The 21,497-nt window shown below is 43.7% G+C and overlaps 1 protein-coding gene across 4 annotated transcripts in view; it reads right to left on the bottom strand.

The window, feature by feature from the left end:
- Positions 1-21,497, bottom strand: part of TCF3 (transcription factor 3) — a 109,149-nt gene that overhangs the window by 49,820 nt on the left and 37,832 nt on the right. For 3 of the 4 annotated variants that reach the window (XM_063290772.1, XM_063290774.1, XM_063290773.1), the window contains exons 4-7: positions 15,355-15,428; positions 13,906-14,002; positions 6,197-6,261; positions 2,336-2,465 (exon numbers count right to left, since the gene is read on the bottom strand). In XM_063290772.1, coding sequence (XP_063146842.1) covers positions 2,336-2,465; positions 6,197-6,261; positions 13,906-14,002; positions 15,355-15,428 — 366 coding nt within the window. The remainder of the gene's footprint in view (positions 1-2,335; positions 2,466-6,196; positions 6,262-13,905; positions 14,003-15,354; positions 15,429-21,497) is intronic. The other variant, XM_063290775.1, reaches the window with a different exon arrangement.

The raw sequence follows: 21,497 nt of genomic DNA, 5'->3' as shown, positions 1-21,497 counted from the left end.
TTGAAAAGATTTGGGAGGTTGGCTTTTTAAAGAAAGATCTCCAAGCACCCGCCCTGTGCGTGGCTGAATCGGCCAAGGCACCCATCCAGCAGGTGGGGGAGAACAAAGGGAATATTTACATGGAGCTTGGACTTGGGTCTGCTGGAAGGTCTCTCAAAACATTCCTATGAGACTCCAATTCATTTTTTGTCAAGTCAAGCTTCTCTAGTTGATGTTGCTTGTAGCTTTCTTGGGGACTGACCTCAAAGCAATGGGGCTGCAGGATTCCAGGCAGCTGGCTGAGCTTCCCAAAGCCCAGAGCACCTGAAGATGTTTCTTTCAGGAAGTGGTCCCACCCAGCTCACTTATCTTCTGGCCCTCTCCATTTGTTTCATGCCCCGCATGATGAAGTGGATGGAGGAATATGAAGAGATCTGGATTCAAATCCCATCTTGATTAGTAAAGCTCTGTGTACTGCCTTACGATGGCCCCCTTCTCTCAGCAGAACCCACCTTGCAAAGCCAGTAGGTGAATAAAACTGGAAGGAGGGACCATACCTGCCAGCTTCAGTTTCTTGATGGGAAAGATGGGATGTAGTAATAATGACATTTGGACTACTGTGTTTTCATTGTACAGTAGTACTGTTGTTAAAATGACAATAATGTTGTTACTCTTTAATAAGGCAAAGGTTTCTGGGACTCATGGATTCCACTGAAAACTTTACAGCAGGGGTTTCTAAACCTTTTGCCATCGCACCTCCCTTTAGTGTAATCTTAATGTATACACCTCCCCTAAAATTCCAAACACCAAAATGAACACAAACCAACAATGGAAACAAAGCAATGAAACTCGGAAAGGTGGATTTAGAGCAACAATATACTAAAAGGTTCTTCACACCTCCCCTGGACTCTGTCTGCACCTCACAGTTTAGGAAACCCTGCTTTACAGGGTCACAAAATGATTGTTTCTGTTTTAACAAGTGTACATGGCTATTTCCCTCTGTAAAATAAATATTGCTGCTGCTGCTGTTATTACATAGCATCAATGACACGCCATGCCTCAGTGGTAAGGCAACACCTGTTTTGGAGACCCAGGACCATACCTGGTAGAATCACTGGACAGGGAAACATACCTTGTAGGGTTTGGGACACAGACCCTACAAGTTAGCATCACCAAACTGGTTAGAGCCTTTCTTTCTATACTGGTACCTCTCCAGGTGTGTCGGGGCCCTAACTCCCCAAATTCCCAACCAGCATGACCTTCACTTTCTTAAGACTTGTGGTCACAGCACATCGAGAGGGACACCAGTTTGGGGAGAGCTGATCTACAGTGTGAATATATTTTTCTCTCTCTCTCTGTCTCAAAATATTAGAACCTTGGGTCATCCAATGGCAGCAAAACAATCATCTGAAAGAGAATATATCCCCAACGTCTCAATACAGCTTCTAATGATATTATGGGAACTCACTGTCCACTGGCTTTAAAAAGTGACTAGACAAATTCATACTTTGGTCTATTCATGGCTCTCGGCCACAAGGATTCAAAGGAGGCTCATTGTCTAGAGGTAACGTACCCTTGCATACAAGTTGTGGGAAGGAACTTTATAAAGGCCCTTCTGCCCTCATCCACTGCACTGGGATCACTGCTCCCCTTAGGTAAAAGTGCACCCCAGCCAGCACAAGATGTTTCAAGCCAAAAGCATCCTTTACCAAATTCTTTTAAGACACAATTTTCTCTGGTCACTTGGATGTGGAATGCAAACTCTCTTCTACAGGGTCCTACAGGCTGGGAGGAGCTGCTGTTCTGTAGGGCAGGGAAGCTGTGGGTCTTTGAGGAGCTCTGCACCGTCCCACCAAAAGCCCAGCAAAAGCAGGGGGCATTATCATGCTGGCAATGTTTCTTCTGTGCAGCCAAGGCTTATCCTGAGACAGCCGACTTTCTTTCGACTCCCAGGCTGGGGAATGCCAAGTTAGCGCAGAGAAGACGGCATTTCAGCATGTCGTCCACCAAGCATAGCAGCCACACACATGTCTGGGGGGGACTCAAGGTGGTGGCTACATCTGTGCAATCCATGCTCTGCCCTTTTTCAAAAAAGGGATGGGGCTGCAACCACATGGTCGTGGACGTTATCTTGACTTTTTTGACCATCCCACCACCACTACCCCATCCTGCAGATGTTCCTGTGGTTGGGTTTTCACGCTACATGTTAAACCACAAAGGCATTTTATGGAAGGGCTGCAGTGAGACCCTGGCAGAAGGCATGTGTTGCCTTCCTCCCTTGCAACTAAAAGCTTCTGCAATGCACACCCCACAAGGGCAACTGCTCCAGCCAACACCCTCCACCAAGGCCACATACCTATGTTGCTGTCTGCAACTCTCCTGCGAGGGTTGTTGGTATATGGGTAGTATTGCGAGCTTCCCTTCACCCCCGTTGGGGAAAGCGTGCTGGGACTCGAAATCCCCATTTCACTAGGCAGAAAGCCAGGCTGCAGAAACAAGAAAAATGAGAGTGCACCATCACAGCCTGAACAAAACCCAAATCTCCTGCAGAACATGGTTTTTCAAAACGAGGAGAAGCCAAGCGCCAGGTGTGGACACATGTGAGAGACATTGCTAGGTTTATATTCCTGTTTGGCTAGTCTAGTGCTTTCACACCTTTGCTAATTTGGCAGAAATCCATAGCAACCTTCCCCAATCATAGCCTCCAGGTATGATGGACTCAACCTCTGCAGGAGCACAGGGGTTGCAGTCCAAGACATACAGTCCCATCCAGCATGGCCAATAGGAAAGGATGCTGGCAGTTGTAGTTTAGCAACATCTGGTAGGCCACAGGTTCCTCACCTTTGGACAAATGGTACTCTCCAGCTTGGGGACTATAATTCCTACCACTATAGTCTCCAGAGTCTGGCTTTTATAGCTAAAGAGAAGTTAAAAAGGAAAACTTCTGTGGCTGGTGAGGACCATTCATTTGCAGACCCATGTAAAACAGATATGGCTGAACCTTGCTAGTTCTGACCAAACATACAGCTTGTCTGAAGAGTGGCCTCAGTTAGATGCCTCTGAACATGGAGGTTCCACTGATTTGTGTATTAGCTGCAAAAGTCTTGTTTACCAGATGCTGGGAACAAACAGAACAGCAACTAAATCTTTGCTCTGTTTATGATGCTTCCCAAGACATTTGGCCTGGTGGGGCTGGAGACAGGACACCAAGCCAAATGGGCCTTTAGTCTTTCCTCAAAAAAGTGGCTTATTACATTTACTGTATTTTCAGAGCTCAGATACAAAACTGGTATGATTAGAAAGTGCACATTCCATACTCAGTGGTGCTGAACCTGATCACCACATCTTGAACCCCTTGGGTATCTTATCCAGCCCCTCCTGGAAACAGAATATCGGGCTAGACAAATCTGCTTGGTTACAGCAACTCGGCTTTTCTGATAGCCTTCTTAGCCGTGCTACTTAAGTGTGGCACCTCCCTGTTCCGCTGGCACAGCAGTTCTCCAAACCAGGATAGGTATCTTTTGTGGTGTTCAGATACAACTTGACCATCCAGAAAGCCACAGGAAACCCTCTGCCAAAGGCCAGGCTGTATTTTTTTGGGGTGGGGGAGGGCTTAAGAGGAAATGTAAATGGTTTAGAGATTGTCTGCTGTCATGTAGGTACATAGGAAGGAAGGAAGGAAGGAAGGAAGGAAGGAAGGAAGGAAGGAAGGAAGGAAGGAAGGAAGGAAGGAAGGAAGGAATTGATGGGGGCAATTAAAGGTTCAGAGGGTTCCCACTATCTTAGCCATCCAGAGGGTCATGAAGACCTGGCTTTTCACCCAAGCACTGGTCTAGGATAGAAGTGAGCTCAAATGTAGATTTGGGGGGATCTTGTGGGACTGTGGTGGGAAGTATAATGTCTCTGGTGGGGTTTTCTTTTTATTGCATGTTGATGTGAGCTACCTAGGGTTATCATGCATAAGACAGGTAGCCATATAAGTTTTCCAAATAAATACATAAGCAAGCAAGCAAGAGGTGGGACTTCCTCTTTTAATTTCGAAAAAGAAAAAAAGGCATTACTTAAGATTTGGCAGCAAGGCCTTGGAATGTCACAAATAGGATGCCAGGGGCTCATTTCTACTCTAAATGTTAGAAATTGGGAGACAAACAGTAAAGGGCAACTGTTCCTTTTTAGTGTCTTGCTTGAGGACAATCTGAGAGACACCCGGTTGGTCTCATCAGAATGCTTACCTCTATCAGTTCTTACATGACCAGTAACCAGTAAGGGGGGGGGATGAAAACTCCCTGTTCAGAAGCAGTCTACCATTGAGGAGCTGATGCTGCAGATGTTTATACTGTGTCTCGCCAATAATGTTGGACTTGGCAGACCATTCGCCTAAGCAACTTACACTATGGTTCCTTGGCCCTGATTTATGGTCTGCATCATTGCAGCCCAGCAAGAGCTTTGCTTTCCCCACTGACTATTCCATTCATGACGTCACCCTTTCAATTATGCCTCTCTCCTCCTACCAGAAAACGAATTAAAAAAAAAAAAAGGCAACTCCAAGCCCACACTATTTAAACACATGGCCGGCTGGCAAGTCTCCTGTTCTGTTTTTAAAATTATTTCCACTTTGGCACTCATAGCGGTCCTCGCACATCTGCTTTGAAATGCAGAAGCCAAAAAAAAAAAAAAAAAAATCCTCCTGTCTCAGAAGTTTTGGAAAAATTGGTCTAACATTTTGAAAAACCCTCTTCTTTCTCCTGCCACCATTTTATGATGTTAACTGATTTTTCCTTTAGAAGAAAGGAAGGATTTAGATGCAAGCGTGTCTGCCTGCCGCACAGCTCTGCTCAGACAGGAACAGGTGGGGATGAGATGGGAGAGCAAGAAGCTGATGTGTATAAAATGGAGCCATTACTCACCGCAGACTCCCTTCCCCAACCTAGCACCCGCCAAATGTGTTGGTTGGGGATAACAGCTGTAATTCCCAGCTGACATACCCATTGGGAATGATGAGAGTTATCACCCAAAATATTTAGAGAACATCAAGTTGCAAATAATTACTAGTGTAGCGCCCGATCCTTTCAACAAGTCTTTTGCCTGAACCTCATCCCTGTGTCCACAGATTGTAACATAAACCATGAAGGGTGAGTCTCCAGGTTCATTTAACCCAGCACCCTGGGCTGACTGTAAGAAACCCACAAGGAGACCAAGGAGGTACCAGCTTACAATGCTCAGAGACAGACAGCTCTTGAACACAGAAGCTCAATCGAGCTAAATACAAAATTCTTTCAAGATGAAATCATTCTTTCAACACAATTAATTTATGCACTCTTTGTCTGGCTGGGATGGCTAGCAGCTTGATACGCATATTTTAATTTTATTTATTGCATATTTATTTATTTAATCCGTTAAATCGTGTCTGATTCTGCCTGGACGAGTCCCTGAAGTTTTCTTGGCAAGGTTTTTCCAAAGTGGTTTGCCATTGCCTCCTTCCTGGGGCTGAGAGAGAGTGATCACCCAGCTGGCTTCGTTCCTAAGGCAGGACTAGAACTCACAGTCTCCTGGTTTCTACCCTGGTACCTTAACACCAAACTGGCTCTCATTGCATTTTTATGCTGCAGCAAAAGAGACTCGCTTTTTAAAGGAGGGGCAGGCAAACACAAAGAAGTGAAGCCCAAAGGTATTCGGACATGAGAATGTAATGCAAACTCCATTTGCAGGGACAGTATAAACTAGTAGCAGATCTCAGGACAGTCAAAATAAGGGCTGTTCCCTTCAGATCCTGCTTGTGAAACTCCCCAGATCCTGATCAGAGTTGAGAAAAATGGATGCTGGATTAGCTGGACTTGGTCTGGTCTAGCAGATTTCTCTTGGATAAACAGTGTGGAAGGCCAGAGCTAGTCTAGATTTGAAAGCTGGACAGCCAACAGGTGAATGGTGGATTCCCCCTTGTAGGAGGCTTGGATAGTGACTCCCCCTTTTCAAATGGGGGTTAAATAGCCTCCCGTGGTGTTTTCCAAAATGAGCAGGGGGTTGGACTAGATGACCTATAAGGTCCTTTCCAATTCATAAGTTTATAATGCACCATAGAGGAAAAGTGAAGCTTCCTTGTTCTGCTTGTGAGCTCTAAGAGATCAAAACTTTGCAGAATAAATCTTTTATTGAAACATGTTTGAAATTAATTAATTAATTAATTAATTAATTAAGATAAATAAGTAGCACTGCTTACCTGATTGATAGCTGGCATGCCGGCATCTCTTCCAAATGGGTAGGTGCCTCTTTCTGTACCTTTTCCTAGAGATCAAGAAACAAGGGAAAAAAGTCTGTCTGGGGAAATATTAGGATAGTTGTATCCCAAAACTGGCAGCACATGTGTCTCCTTGTGGGGGGACTAAGCGTCCTTGAAAGCATCTTCCAATTCTGTTGCATCTTTTTAATCAGACACTCTCAAAACCAAATGCAACGTTCTAAAACTCAAGTCAGGGTTAAAAATAGACATAATTCAAGAATACCTCAAGGCAGCCTATTTATGTACACGGGGGTTCCCCAATAGTTTCCCAACAGGTGCTGATAAGGAGAATTCTGCATTTATTTTCACGTCCAATCTGCTGGGAGGAAATGGGAAGTGCTGGGGGAAAATTATCACAAATGGCCACGTAAGTCAGAATACAGTAAGAAAACAAAGAATTTGCTCATCTGCTGCGGCCCTGCAGGGAAGACGTGTGATAATCTTGTTGGAACACCAGCATCGAGGGATGCAAAACCCTTTGGATCTGAAGCCAGAAAGCTGCTATGGAGGTGGGAGCATTGCAACAGTTGGCGCATCCTTAAAGAAGTCCACATTTTCACAGGCTTGCGTTGTTGCTGCAGGATTGCAGGAAAATATACATTTGAGTTAAGGAGGTATCAATAGCACACCCCTGCCTGCTCTGGAGCAGCTTGTTGCATCATCTGGGCGCCTCCATAACTCAAAAGGGTATTTTCCTGGCTCTACGTGAGCCCAGAAAAAGACACAGCTTCTGAGAGGAGGTGCTGGTATGTGTAGCAGCCGTATATCTGTGGCACCTTTTCAGTTCTGGATCCAAATAATTGCACTTCCCTACCAACAACCAAAACAGACCTTCTCAAACCAGCATTAAGGGTGCTTTCTAACCATATTCCAGGAACACACAAGAGGTAACACCTTTATTCCTACAGTACAAATTTCTAGCTGAGAAGACCCCATCTTCTCCAGACTTTAGCAGAAAAGACCCCTTTTCCATATTCTAGCTGAGAAGACCCCATCTTCTCCAGACTTTAGCAGAAAAGACCCCTTTTCCATATTCTAGCTGAGAAGACCCCATCTTCTCCAGACTTTAGCAGAAAAGACCCCTTTTCCATATTCTAGCTGAGAAGACCCCATCTTCTCCAGACTTTAGCAGAAAAGACCCCTTTTCCATATTCTAGCTGAGAAGACCCCATCTTCTCCATTTCTTCTGAGAACTCTTCTGTGCTACTGCATATTGCATCAATAAAGTATTATTATTTCTGTGGCCCTGGGCTAAACCTTATTTGAGACATGGATGAAGCATCTATAACCACACTTACTCCCTCTGCTAAAAACTCCCAGTTCCTTCTATGCCAAATCTTGTAAGGAAATGAAATAAAACATCTTTCTGTGGGCCCCTTTATTCTAGAAACAGGAGCGATGTTTTCTACACAGACAGGGTATTTACAGGGCATAGATGTAACATTAAACATCCATTTTACACCCACAGGAAAGAGTGCATGCCGAAATCACACTCTCACTGATGTATACACACAGGTACAAACCTCAGATTGCACTTCTAACATATGGAGATAAGAATCAAGAAGTTTAGTGTCAGTTACCATCTTTAAAAGGCAAGAAAGTCAGGACAGCTCAGAGACTGCTTTCACCACTTTCCAAAATCTTCACAGGATCTGCCTTCTTTTTTGCTTGTTAGTCTCCCACTCCCCCCCCCCACAAATTAGGCTGCAGTAGTTGATATCTCTCCCCACTTCTAAGGTTTTGATCCTCCAAGTAATCTAATCAGGGTAAGATGGAGTGCTGGCCAAAGATATCATAAGGATTCAAACCCAGCTTTTTCCCTGTCCGATGATCTTGCTATTACTGTACATTGCAATCTCCTAACCATTTGCTGGCTGAACCCCTTCATTCCATCTAATTCAAAGTTTGTTTTTCATGGAGAGCCAGCCTGTGTTGGTGGGGAGAGGGGGCTCAGAAGCAGGACCCAACCTTCACTGGTTGCTCCTGCCAGAGCAGGAGCAACTAACTCTCTTAACTGCCTTCATAGAGGAGGTTCCATTGAATTATCAGAGCCTTGGGGAAGACCACTCTGTCTTTCAGGACCTGCTTTCTGCACCTTTCCCCCCAGCTTCATGGCATTTGTTTCAAGACTTAGAGGCTGTTGGACTTTTACACATGACCAACGACATGTCTTGGAGCTCAGATGATTCCAGCTACTTCTCCCATGTTGAAAACTCACACTAAAATAGATGTCATTCACGTAGACCTAAATGGTGCTCTGCTGGACTGGACCCCTGGCCCATCTTGTCCAGCAGCGTGTTCTCACCATGGCCCACCAGCTGCACCAGGAAGCCCACCAGTGTCGCAGAAGATGGTCTTCAGAGCAGTCACCCTGCCATCAAGGCTGAAAGTGCCTTTCCCAAAACGTGCTGGTTGGAAGACCCGGGGGTGGTAGGACGCTATTCATCAACCAAAGGGCATTATGCCACCCACATTCCCATTCATTTGAGAGGCTTAGCTTTAAGTAAATGGGAGGTCAAAAGGTTGTAGGGCGAAATCTTTTAACTGACCTAATTTTTTAAAAGCGGTTTAGGAACTAATTTTGCCATATGACTGCCCTCATTCTCCTCCCCCCCTCCCAGCACAAAAATAGCCCTGGTGGTTTTTGCCACTCTGCTGACTGGGGTAAAAACACAACAGAGAAGTTCAGGAGCATTCGAAAAGCAAATGGAAACATTCTTCCTTCCAGGCTGGTGTTTCTTTAGCTGTGCGCAGGAACTAATCCTGACAAGATCAGGATAAGAGTGGCAGAAAATGAGCGGGGGAAAATATTCCTCTTTCTCAACTCTCCTAGCCCAGGAAATAAAGCACTTTAGAAATTAGTTCCTGGCTCGGAGCGAGTCCATTTTTTAAAAAAATAAATTGGCATGTATTTGCTAGTAAGTCCAAGTTAATATTATCTTTCTGGCTGGGCATTTGTACTTTAATTTTTAATTTAATGTTATTTTTTCCCCCTTGGCCTCCGAGTGCTGCAGGGGACATGGTGGGTGACTGAATGATGTTCCTGAAAGGAGTGAAGGTGAAATGTTCACCCAGTTTGGGGAGACAAAACAGATACACCAAGTACTTCAAATGTACTCATTTCACCCCGTATTTTAGCAAAAAGGAAAAAAAAAAGGAGAGGGCACTTTGTATCCCTGAAAATCAATGTTTTTGCAGCCCAATTTCAGAAGTACAATTTTGGTGACTCCCTGCGGCTACAACATGGGGAGGGGATGCCCATAATCTACCCACAACCTTATGCCCATTGGGTCTCATAAGTTCTCTTTTGGCTGGAAATGGGGAAGAACATTTGTATGGCAAACATTTTAACTGAGTTAATAGAATTATATAATCAACTGCATTATATAAAAGGATTATATAATTCTTACATCTTTAAGTTCTGTACAAACTAGACAACAATCACACACTGAAATTGTGAATTTAAAAAATTGGGCTATTTGGGTAAAGCCAACCCTTAGTGAGAAATCGCTCCTAAAGAATGCACGTATTGGAAAATTGCATACAAAAGTAGATATATGAGGAAAAACTGCACAAAATGCATGCAAATTTTTATGCAGATTCTCTTGAAAATTCATAAACTGGGGAGGAAACCAGGCAAAATAATCTTAAGACTGGGAAAATAAACAGCTGAGCGAAATGGAAATTGTCAGATTCTCTCATTAGTACCTTTGGCTCCTTTTCAAAGCCTTTGGGAGCTGAATTAAAATACAAATATATTTATTTTTTCAAATAGAAATGAAACGGAAATAACAAAGGGCTAGCCCAACGACTGATCGTTGTTAAATAAGAAATCTGAACCATGTAAGGGCCATTAGGATGCAAATGACGGATCATAGCTGGGTCATTATTACAAAGAGGCAGTCAAAATGGAAATTCTATGGGGCTTTGCATGTAGGCATTTCTTGATTTTGGCACACGGCAACGATGAATTGCCACGAATCGTTTCTGCAGAGTTGCAATACGATCGAGGTAATGGCCCTAGCTGCATGCATGCATGCTTGCACACACATACACACAAAACATTTGGAGCTGCAACCAATGGACCAAATTAAAGTAAAGCTGCAGATAGAAACACCAATGACAGCAGAGCTTTAGGATCTTCCTCCATTTGACAATGGATTTCATCAGTGGAGAACAGGTGTGCTCAGCACAGGCAATTTGCTACGCCCACTGGGAGTTCACACACGGATGCCTTTAAATCAGGGCTGCGGCTTAGACATGAAGTGGGGATGGTGGGAGGAGAGAACTGCAGCCATTCTTCCTTCCTTGCCGCCCCCCCCCCCCCGCAACCAGCTTGTTCTGGAATACTGGTACAGTCCCAGTATCTTTCTTCCCATCAGGCAACTCTTATATTTGCCCATTTAATTTTAAATGCACCGCTGCTACAGCAACTTCAGGGAAGTATGATGAACTCTACGCTGCTAGGCCTGTAAGGGTGGTCAGTAAGAGGTACGCATAAAACGGAAAATGTGTTTGGCTCTGTGCATGGAACTAACACATTATGGCAGTGTTCCCCAAGGCTGGCTGGGGAACTCTGGGAGTTGAAGTCCACACATCTTAAAGTGGCCAAGGTTGAGAAACACTGCATTTTGGCTTGGAAGCAGGTTGCCTTAGCAGGAAGAAGGCAATGCTGAATCTTGATTGCATCTCTAAACTAAAGGATGTCAGTTTCTGAAAGGGTTAAGAATTCTTAATAAGGGGACAGATTGGTTGTGGGGGTGGGGGGGAGGAGAGAAGGCAATTAATCCAATAAGTAGGTTGGAAAAACTAAGAATTCCAGATCTACTCATCACAGGCCTTGCGCAGACATACATTTGTGAACTTTTTGGTCTAACTCCAGCAAAAGTAGAGTCACTATCCAAACAGAAGCTTAATTTGGGTTAGCAATAACCATGGTTTTGTTGCCTTTACCCTAAGGTAAAGCTTTAAATGTATCATGGAAACTATGGTTTAGCTTGCTCTGCCCAGTACGCTGCTCACACTAAAGACTATGTATGCAAAGATACAACTTATTAGCTCTCCATCAGAGAGGAGATTATGCGTGGGGATTTTTCAAAAGTCAAAATAGGCAAACCTTGACTTACGACCACAACTGGGACTGGAACTTTGGTCACTAAGCAAAGCGGTTGTTAAGTGAGGCATCACTTGACCATGCCCAATTTTCTACCTTTTTGCCATGGTCATTAAATGAATCACATGGTCATTAAGTGAATTCAGCTCCCCACATTGCTTTTGCTTGTTGGAAGCCAGCTGGGAAGATTGCAAAGGGTGATCACGTGACCCCGGGACACCGCAACCATCATAAATACATGCCGGTTGCCAAGTGCCCAAATTTTGAACACATGACTGTGGGGACTCTGCAATGATCGTAAGTGTGAGGACTGGTCAAAAGTCACTTTTCCCAGCACCGTCGTAACTTCAAAAGGTCACTAAACGAATGGTTGTAAGTCGAAGACTACCTGTAGAATGTTTAACTATGTTTGGCATTCATTGGCTCATCTACACAAAATGTTATTTGGTTGGCACTTGGCTTTCCATGATCGATGAACCTATCTATTATTTAGCATGCTGTGTCAATGAAGGCACTCTGGATCTTTCAACATACAATGTTTGAAAAATTCTGGCTTAGCATTATGCGAGGACACAGCCAATGTAATAATAGGCATGAGCAAAACCCAACATTCCAGGATTGAATATTCTGGACAGAGGCCAGACCTTGCCTGAACACCCCAAACAGCTTCCGGTTCAGAGGATTAACTTCCAGAAACAATGCCAGATCACCCCAGGGCAGCAAGATTGGCAGAGTCAGGAGAAAAGATGCAATGTTAACTTTTGTACCTCCTGCCCCCCAAATGGCTAACATGACTCAGCTTGGGGCCCAACACGAACATCTGAATATTTAAGGCTATGGTTCAAGGAACACAAAGGGTTTCCTTTTGACTATGGCATATGCGAGAAAAATGAGATTTTCAAAACCAATCATTCTATTAAGTATATAATTCCTAGCCAGGGAACAGAGGAGGAAAGATAACATGTTGAGATTAAAGGCAGTTGGGAGGGAGGAGCAGAACACTGTGAACAGATTAAAAACCATTGTCCAGGATGCTCACCAGTTACAATGCTGGCTAGATTAGCAAGCTTAGCCCTGAAAAGGAGTTAATTGCTAGAAATAATTACTTGAAAGAGATCTACTCAGGCAGTTCAGTTTCCTTCCTAACAGTTAAATAATTCCCACCAACCCCTTTGCTTTCCTTCCTTACTACTGATTAATTCACAAATGCTCTTAGGAGATGTGGGGGAGAAAAATCAGTTACTGTACCTCAAAAATGTGCACCATGTTGCCTTATATTAGTGTTTCTCAACCTTGGCAACTTTAAGATGTGTGGACTTCAACTCCCAGAATTCTATAAAGTGATCGCCATTTTTTACCTTCCCGGCCAGCTTCTGGCAAGCAAAATCAATGGGGAGCTGCCTGATTCGCATAACAACCACGTGGTTTGCTTAATGCCTACAGTGATTCGCTTAATGACCACTTCACTTAGCAACCAAAATTCTGGTCCCAAATGTGGTCATTAAGCGAGGACTACCTGTACATTCTTCTCCAGTCCTACCATTTATTTGGTAGATTATGATCCTCTCTGACCTGTAGAACTTTTTTTTTTTTTAGCCCCAAAAACCTACAAGATCAGGCTTGGGTTTCTATGAAAGGGAAAGGGTGTTGAGGACCACCACCGACTTGCTGAAGCCCACCAATGCAGGAGTGGATTCGATGATGGATGGGAGAGGGGAGGAGATAGAAGGGCAAGAATAATAATAAAAAATATTAAAACAACAATAAATAGAGCAAAAAACAAGACCTTGAGAAATAGCCCTGCAAGAAAAGTGATGCTGCCTGGTTCCATTCAGTCAGGCCACTGGGGGCAGGGGGGAAGCACCCAGTCTTGTTAAAAAGCCCTGCAACAATTCCTAAGAATATAAGGATTCTCTTGACCCAGAGCAAGACCTACTTATTCCCTTCTTCCCACACATGAGACAAGGAAATTGGGAAAAGAGCCAGTTTGGTCTAGTGGTGAAAGCTCCATGCTAGACACCAGGAGGCCATGAGTTCTAGGCCTGCCACAGGCATGAAAGACGGCTGGGTGACCTTGGGCCAGTCCCTCCCTCTCAGCCCAAGAGCCAATCAGGCGCAGTATGAGAGTTCTAGTCCCGCCTGAGGCACGAAAGCCGGCTGGGTGACCTTGGGCCAGTCCCTCTCTCTCAGCCCAACCCACCTCACAGGGTTGTTGTTGTGGGGAAAATAGGAGGAGGAAGGAATATTAGGGCCTTGAGTTATTTATAAAAATAATAAAGGCAGGATAAAAAAAAATTTAAGAAATGGTTATGGCTGAGAGACAAGTCAAAGAAGAGCCAACAACAGAGGAGGCTGAGAAAGCATCATCAGAAGGCTGATGAGATTACCAAGGAAGAATTCAGGTAATTTCTGCTATCATCTGTTCTCTCCACTAAAGTCAAACTGGGCCTGCCCCACCAAACTACAGCAGGTGGGTAGAGCTCTAGATGAGCAACATTTTACAACATCAAAATTTGTTCCAAACAGTGACACTTACCTACTATTCCAGACCCCAGGAATGATGACGAAGATATGCTGTTATGGGATGGCAGGTCCCTGTGTTCACTGTAGTGTGAACCTTCGCCATAACCCTGCTACAAGGAAAAAAAATAGCATCCATATGCACAAAGTTATGAAGCACACTGCCTATCCACTCCCATCTCAACCAACCAGGCTAAGGGGTAGGCATCCCAGAACCAACCATTTTCTAATCAAAATACACCTTCAAAATCTAATTTAGTTGGGTCTTGTAAAGAGTAGCTATCTTGGGGTGGGTCAGATCGACTCCAGCTGACCATCAAACCATTCCTATACCCTCATTTTCCAAGTAAATGTAGACAAAGGCTTGCAACAAGTAAATTTTCAAAGATGTGTGCCAGGATGGCTTTTTTAGTCCATCTCAGATTCAGCCAGTTCAGCAGAAGTGCTGAAATTCTTACATATTGCTTCAAGTCTCCTGTAACTGAAGTGAACAAAAGTTCAATGAATAAACACTCTTCCCCGAAGCCGTGCTGCACTTGGGTTATGGAGGGAGGTGAGGAAATCACAACAGCTCCAGCAACTCAGCACATGCAGCAAGTCTCCATCATAGGAGATAGAACCCAATCTGGTACTCTCCAGAAGAGGCTGGTTAAACCATTCTCTTCACCTGCTGTTATCTTGGGGAAGAAAAGAAGTCTAGTGTAGCTCCAAACAATGGATGGTTAATGTTGGGAGACAGATCAGATTCAAAAGCAAGATGACCAAACAATTATTAACTCATTCAACTAAGCAGAACCTTAATGCCCACGGACTATCTCTTAGAGGGCATCAGCCATTCCGTTAGGCTCCATGGAATATCCCTCAGCTCTGTTAAAATACCAGTTCCATCAGGGTCTTCTTCTCTCTCAACTATTTCCATTCCAGCAGACCATTTTATGACCTTTGTGCCAGTCTTTGACCGTAATACAAGATTTGATTTGATTTGATGAGCTGAACTACCATAGAACTTTAAGAACTGATGCTCGAGCCTGTCAATTCCCACTTCCTTCTTCATCCTTTTTTTATTGTGTTAGACTATAAGCCTGAAGGAGCAGCACTGATCTTGCATTATTGTATGTAAGCAGATCTGGGAGCTTTTGGAGCTGAAGAGTAAGGTAAAAATCCTTTGAACATGACCTGCTAAGCATGTAAGAATGGGAAGGCTGTTGTTGTTTTCACCCCCTGCTTGTGGATGGGTTTCCTAAGAGGACATCTGACTGGATGCTCTCTGAAGAATAACTGGCAAGGTGTACAGATTCCTCAAAATTAAATAGCTCAGTAAGAACTAGGGTAAGAGGAAGGCTACTTTTCCTATGGTTTCAGGAAAAAGGGTTGTTCACCTTCCCATCTCAAAAGATACATGTGGGGACAACCCCCCCGAAGATCCATTTGCATCTCGCAGTGAACAGATCTTCCCAATCCTTACCCTGACTTGGTCAAACGTGGAGTTGTTCTGATCTCCTGTTGCCCAAGAACCTGAGGTTGGTCGCTCATCCAAACCTTCCATGGAAAGGGGAGAGAAAGAAGAAAGAAAGAAAGATTACTTTGATCCACAGGATCTTCAAAAGACAGGCTTTCTCAAAGTTAACTCTTCCTTTCACAAATACAAAAATATTTGGATGAAAATCCCAAACCAACACTGACCTTTCCTGTTTTGCAAATTTTCCACACCGATTCAGCTTCAAAGGAACCTCAGTTGATATGTTTGGCAGAACCGTAAGAGGGCAAGTTTTATTTAATGTTGGGAACATCTCAAGGGAGCTGTAGCACGCACGACTTATCTTCCCCGTGGCTGCTATGGCCAGGAGAACATTACAGGACCAGAGGGGGGAAAGAAACAGTGTGCTCAAACTGTGAAGTGGGGGGTGGGGTGGGGAGGAAACAGTTAATGAAATCAATTACTTTCCCCTCTTAGCCAAACCTAACTTGTCCACCACTTGTGTTCTAAAAAGAAAAAAAGAAGCCAAAAGGGGGCATCAGAAAGAAGAAAGACTTCCTCTTTTGTTGACATCTCCATTCCATTTAAGCACGGACTGAACTTCACCTGCTCCCAGGCAGGGAATGAGGACTGCAAAATGCAAATCTCCTTCCCCAGAAGTCTGAAGAAATGTTGCAGCAAAATAGATTTCTTTATTTCTCATCCATATGGAGATTTAGTTCCTGGTGTTTGTTATGGAAGTAGCAGTACAGCTGCAGATTAGAGATTCTGGGAAATGGTTATGGACATCCACTTAGTAGGTCCCACTGTTGTATCATATACATTCATGAACACTATGAATTGTCCATTCCAACTGAAAATTCTGGGAATGTTAGTCCCAACGCATCTTGAGACTGCCAAGTTGGGGAAGGTCCAACTCACATACTGACATAAAGTACAAGAAGGTTCAAGAATGTACGCCTGGCTTCCCTGCAGAGGAAGATGGCTTGAGATGAGCTAACTGCCTTTTGGAGAAGCTTTTCCACCATTTTTTGGTGTCCTTAGATTAGCCCCCCACCATCAAGCTGCCCAGTGTTCTTGTATGGGAGCAGGATAAATTCTGCAAATAAACAAACAAAGCCACTAAAAAATAGCACGGCAACCCTTCGCTGGTCTCCTCCCTTTGAACAGCTGCAGCCATTTCAGAGTATCTCAGAAGGACCATTTTCAGTCCTGCTCCGAGAGGACTGCAAATCAACAGTGCCTGGAATCAAGACTGTCCCCTTCCGTGTCCAAAAGATTCCTGGCAGGCAACGTCGTGTGTGTGTGAAGATATCTTTCATTTCCAGTAGGATATTTCCACTCTTTGACTGATGCTGGAATGGGATCTGGAAATCAGCCAAGACCAAGATGGCAAACCAGTTTCATTTGGGGCTTGTGTTCATCTTGAAACGATTCCTTGATTTCCATCTCATGCTCAGATAGTAACTAGAGCTCTATCATAACAAGGAGGCTGTTAAGTCCAACTCTACTATGTTTGTATACGTGTATTTTTTAAAGCATATTATTATGAGAAACACACCATCTTTGTCTCCCTTTCCCTCTCCCTACTGTTCATTTAACCAGAAATTTCTTTCAAAATTACATGCTTCCATTCCAAAGCCTTTTGTGTTAATCATTTCCCCAGAGAATTGGTGTTTAATTGCTGTCTAATTTGCATAATTATGCATATTAATCTCCACTCCTAATGAATATTCATAACTCTTATTTAGAATTTGTTTTCTAATAAAAAATTTTCCGATGTGATTACGTTGCAGAATTGACGGTGGTGGTGGGATGAGATGCTCAATGCAACTCAGAATAACACTAAAGCACTACCTATTCTTTCCAGTGTTGACAATACAGTACTGTAGCTTTTGCTTTACTAATGTTTCGCGGCTTTCCTCCCTTCCTCTCCTTTCCAGAATAATTTCAGCTGTATTTTCTGGAACTGGTAGTGAGGAGGGGGATCAAACCCAAGCATGTGGCACACACATAAAGACAAAATTTAAAAGGCAGAAAAGGTTATAGCGTTCAAAGACAGTTTGCAAAATTATTTATTACTTTCCCACCTGCCTGGGTCTTCTGTTAGCAAAAGGACCCTGCCCCAAGGAGTTGCAAAGTTCGCAGCACGGGGAGGAAATACAGAAATGAAAGTCACAAGAAAGGAAGGGGCAGCTGTGATCCAGATAACTTTTTACAGAATGAATGTATAATTAGCCACTGTGTACAAACGAAGCGGTGAAAGGCGAAAGGTGCCCTGTGCCAGCACCGAGTCATGCCTGACCCTTTGGGGGGACGCCACTTTCACAACGTTTTCTTGGCAGACTATAGAGCGGGGTGGTTTGCCATTGCCTTCCCCAGTCGCCACCTTCCCCAGCAAGCCGGGTGCTCATTTTACCGACCTCGGAAGGATGGGAGGCCGAGTCGAGCTGAGCCGGCTACCTGGGAATCCAGCTTCCGCTGGGATCGAACTCGGGTCGCGGGGAGAGTTTCGGTTGCAATACTGCCGCCTACCCCTCTGCGCCACGTGAGGCTCTTACAAATGAAGTACTCAAGTTTAAAAACAATGTAACACAATGCCTAGGGAAACCTAAGAGGGGATGTTTAAAAAGAACACAAAAGCCCATTTTTATATTCACTTAACTTTTTTTTTAAGTGAAAAATACGTAGGAGCTAACTAGGAGTTAATGCAGGGTTCTTCTGCAAGGAGAAGAGGTTGATTCTTGGCATCAGTGGAGACTCCTTATGAATCTAAGCCCAGGCGACTGACTTCTCCCATGTTAGAAATATCAACCTGTCCCAGCAAAGCAGTGTTTCTCAACCCTGGCAACTTTAAGATGTGTGGACTTCAACTCCCAGAATTCCCCAGCCAGCATGGCTGGCTGGGGAATTCTGGGAGTTGAAGTCCACACATCTTAAAGTTGCCGAGGTTGAGAAACACTGCTGGAAAGCATAAGCATAACTGAAAGTAGACAGGTGGCCAGGTATTATGGGGGCATGTCTGGTGAAGGCCAAGATCTCCACACTCCTACTGAACTTTTCAACAGTGAATAAACCTACTCTTCTTTTGATTACCATAAATCACTGTTCCCCAACCTGGTGCCCCCTGGAGGACTTACAAAGTCACAAATAACATGGATGCACCTGGTGGGTAGAGCCAGATCTAAATGGTCATCTCAAATAAATTCAGAACCATTTCATGGCTGTTTCCCCTTATAATAAGTTTCCTTAAAATAAAATCTTCCTTAAATTTAAATAAAAATCTTTATTTAAAATTAAATAAATTCTTCCTTAAATTTAAACTGCCTTAAATTGTGCCATTTCCACTTCTTAGGATGGCCAACGATATTGAAGTGTAAAATATACTGTTCAAATTTCACAGTTCAGGAGGGAAGAGCACCAGCTGAAGGAGATGGTTTGTCCCATTAGACTGGGGCCTGAGAACTCAATCCATTCCAAAATGGTTTGATGTTTTGTGGGCGCCCCTTCATTAAAAAAAAAAAACAGCCCCCCCTGTACTATAGGGCCCAATGGGGAGATGTTCACAAAGAGCCCTCCAAGCCCTAAATAGACTAAAAACATATGTGCTGCTATGTACACTCTATGCAGCCACATACATACACACATTGTATCTTCATGCAATTCAATGCAATATCTAATGCAATTAATGTAATATAATGCAACACACATAATATACACATATATTTTTCCAGTTACAGAAGCTTTTCCCAACCTCTAGGCTTATTTTACTACACTTTCCATCATCCTTAGCCAGCACAGACATGTTCAACTGTGGTTTAACATATCTGAAACACATCAAGATGGACGACAGATTAGAGTACTAGATTAAAAACAGGAGATTTACATTCAAATTCTCATTTAGTCATGAAGCTCAGAAATGATTGGGGGCAATGCTTATATAGGGAGGAAAAGGAGAGCATTAACTGGAATAAAAATAAAAGAAACAGGAAAATAAGCAGCAGATAATGCTTTTAGCTTGCCAAAACTTCCCAATATCACATGTTATTTCCCAGCCTGGAAGGGATAAGAAAATACTCCGTTTCTCTCTCTGCCCCTGGCCTCGCACATCCCCATTCCATTAATAGAGTTATTAAAATGGGGGGTGGAGATAGAAACTCTATAGATTAATTATGCATTTTAATAACCCCAATCATGAATATTCATGAAGCATTCTGTGCTCATGTTCTAATTAAAATATACTAATAGTATAAGATGTAGCTGTTAGAAAGAGAGAATATTCCCACCATCACCACTGGCTGCCACCACCAACTTCACTTAAGGATTTTTATGCTGGAGTGGACGCGTACACACACTGACTTAACTTTACCCAGTGGCCCACTGCACAGATAAAAACACTTCACCAAAGTTCAACATTACCAACATTTTTAGGCAGGGCGACTAGGAAAATGTAGGCAGTAGGCAAATGTGCACGCACACGCACACGCTATTTTTAAAAAATAAAAGGAGTAGTAGCTGCCTGTGATCCCACAGAAAGGATCAGGGTCAAGTGGTTGTCACTATTTGCAGCCACAGAGAAAACCTGTTTCACATGATACAGTTCCTCTGCTAAAATTTGCAACAAAATGAAAATGAACTGTACAAAGTAAGGTTTGGTGACTCTGAGGGAGGGAGAACACTTCATTCTCCATCCTTGATTTTGGTCGTTTTTCAAAGTTCAGATGGTAGACTGATTCAACCAGTCTACTTGCACGGAACCCAAGAGGTGGCACCCAACTGCACAGGGAGGCAGAGAGGATGCAAGTTGGTTACTCAGACATGTAAGAAAGCAGGCTGCTACAGTAAACCAGCTGCCTACCCCCCCAACCCACCCCCCAACTGTGAACCATCATAAACAGGGTGACCAGGGAGCCAGAGGCATAAAACTTGAAGCCCCACAACTTTAAGTGGCCCCAAATCTCCCAAGAACCCTCACTGATTGAACACCAGGGGTGAGGTTTTCTTGCCTTTGGGCGAAGGAAATGCACAAAATTGGCTGAATAAACTATAAAGGAGACTTTTTAAAAATAATTTGAATATTTTTAATTAATCTATAAAGGAGACTTGAGAGAAAAAGAAAAGGGAGAAGGAGAAGGAGAAGGAGGAGAAGGAGAAGGAGAAGGAAGAAGAGGAGGAGGAGGAAGAGGAGGAGGAGGAGGAGGAAGAAGGAAGGGGGAAGGAAGGAAGGAAGGAAGGAAGGAAGGAAGGAAGGAAGGAAGGAAGGGGAAGAGAAGGCCTCCTTAGAAATCCCAATTTCACATAGGAGGCCCATTTTGCATCATTGCTCCATCATGGACCATCCTTTCTGATTCTTGCCTCCCGCAAAGGTCAAATGCTCTTCTAGCTATTTGTCCCCATTCCACTCCACCTGAGCAAAACAACCCATGAAACCTAGCAGCACCCAAGTCTGTGCTGGTGTCTCAAAATCCTTTACCTCTTGGGGAGAAGGAAGTGCAGTTTTTCACTCATTTTCCCTATGCGTGCACACCCAAACTCAGCATGCAAAACATGATGTGCTTGGATGTTACAAAACCAGAAGCCACACCTTAAATGCTCACGGAAGGGAGGAGATGAGACCCAATATTAGTATCCTTCTGGTGTCAGGATGCACTACCTAGCCCCTTCTTGGGGAGTGGGTAAGGGGGTAGAATTGCTAATGCAGTAATTTGATTTGAAAAAGAGGTGGCAGACGGCTGCCACGATAAACACTTTCATAATAAGCCGCTTTTGCTGCCTAATCAGCCTGAGAATTGGGCTGGGACAAGCAGACTGCTGAATGAGATTTGGAAAATCAATGAAATTAGTTGACTGATAATTAGCTTTAATGATCATGGCAAAGTTGTTTTCCCACTAGCTACCCGGCTCACAATAGGAATGTCATTTTTCCACAGATAGCTAAGGATAACTATTCCTCTGAACCATGCTTTGCAAAAGAGGAAAACACATCCGATTACGGGCACACAGACGGGGAGTAAATTCCCCCCTGCTTTTAAACTTCTTGGTAGGTATATTTTTATCAGGGCTTTCTGAGAACCACCAAGGCAGTATGCAGAAATTCAAAAGCAGTAAAATAAGAATCCCAGTCTAAGCCA

The sequence above is a fragment of the Candoia aspera genome, chromosome 1, assembly GCF_035149785.1.
Source record: "Candoia aspera isolate rCanAsp1 chromosome 1, rCanAsp1.hap2, whole genome shotgun sequence".
In the NCBI taxonomy this organism is placed as follows: domain Eukaryota; kingdom Metazoa; phylum Chordata; class Lepidosauria; order Squamata; family Boidae; genus Candoia; species Candoia aspera.
The sequence above is the reverse complement of the archived record's forward strand: the minus strand, read 5'-3'. Positions and strand labels throughout refer to the sequence as shown.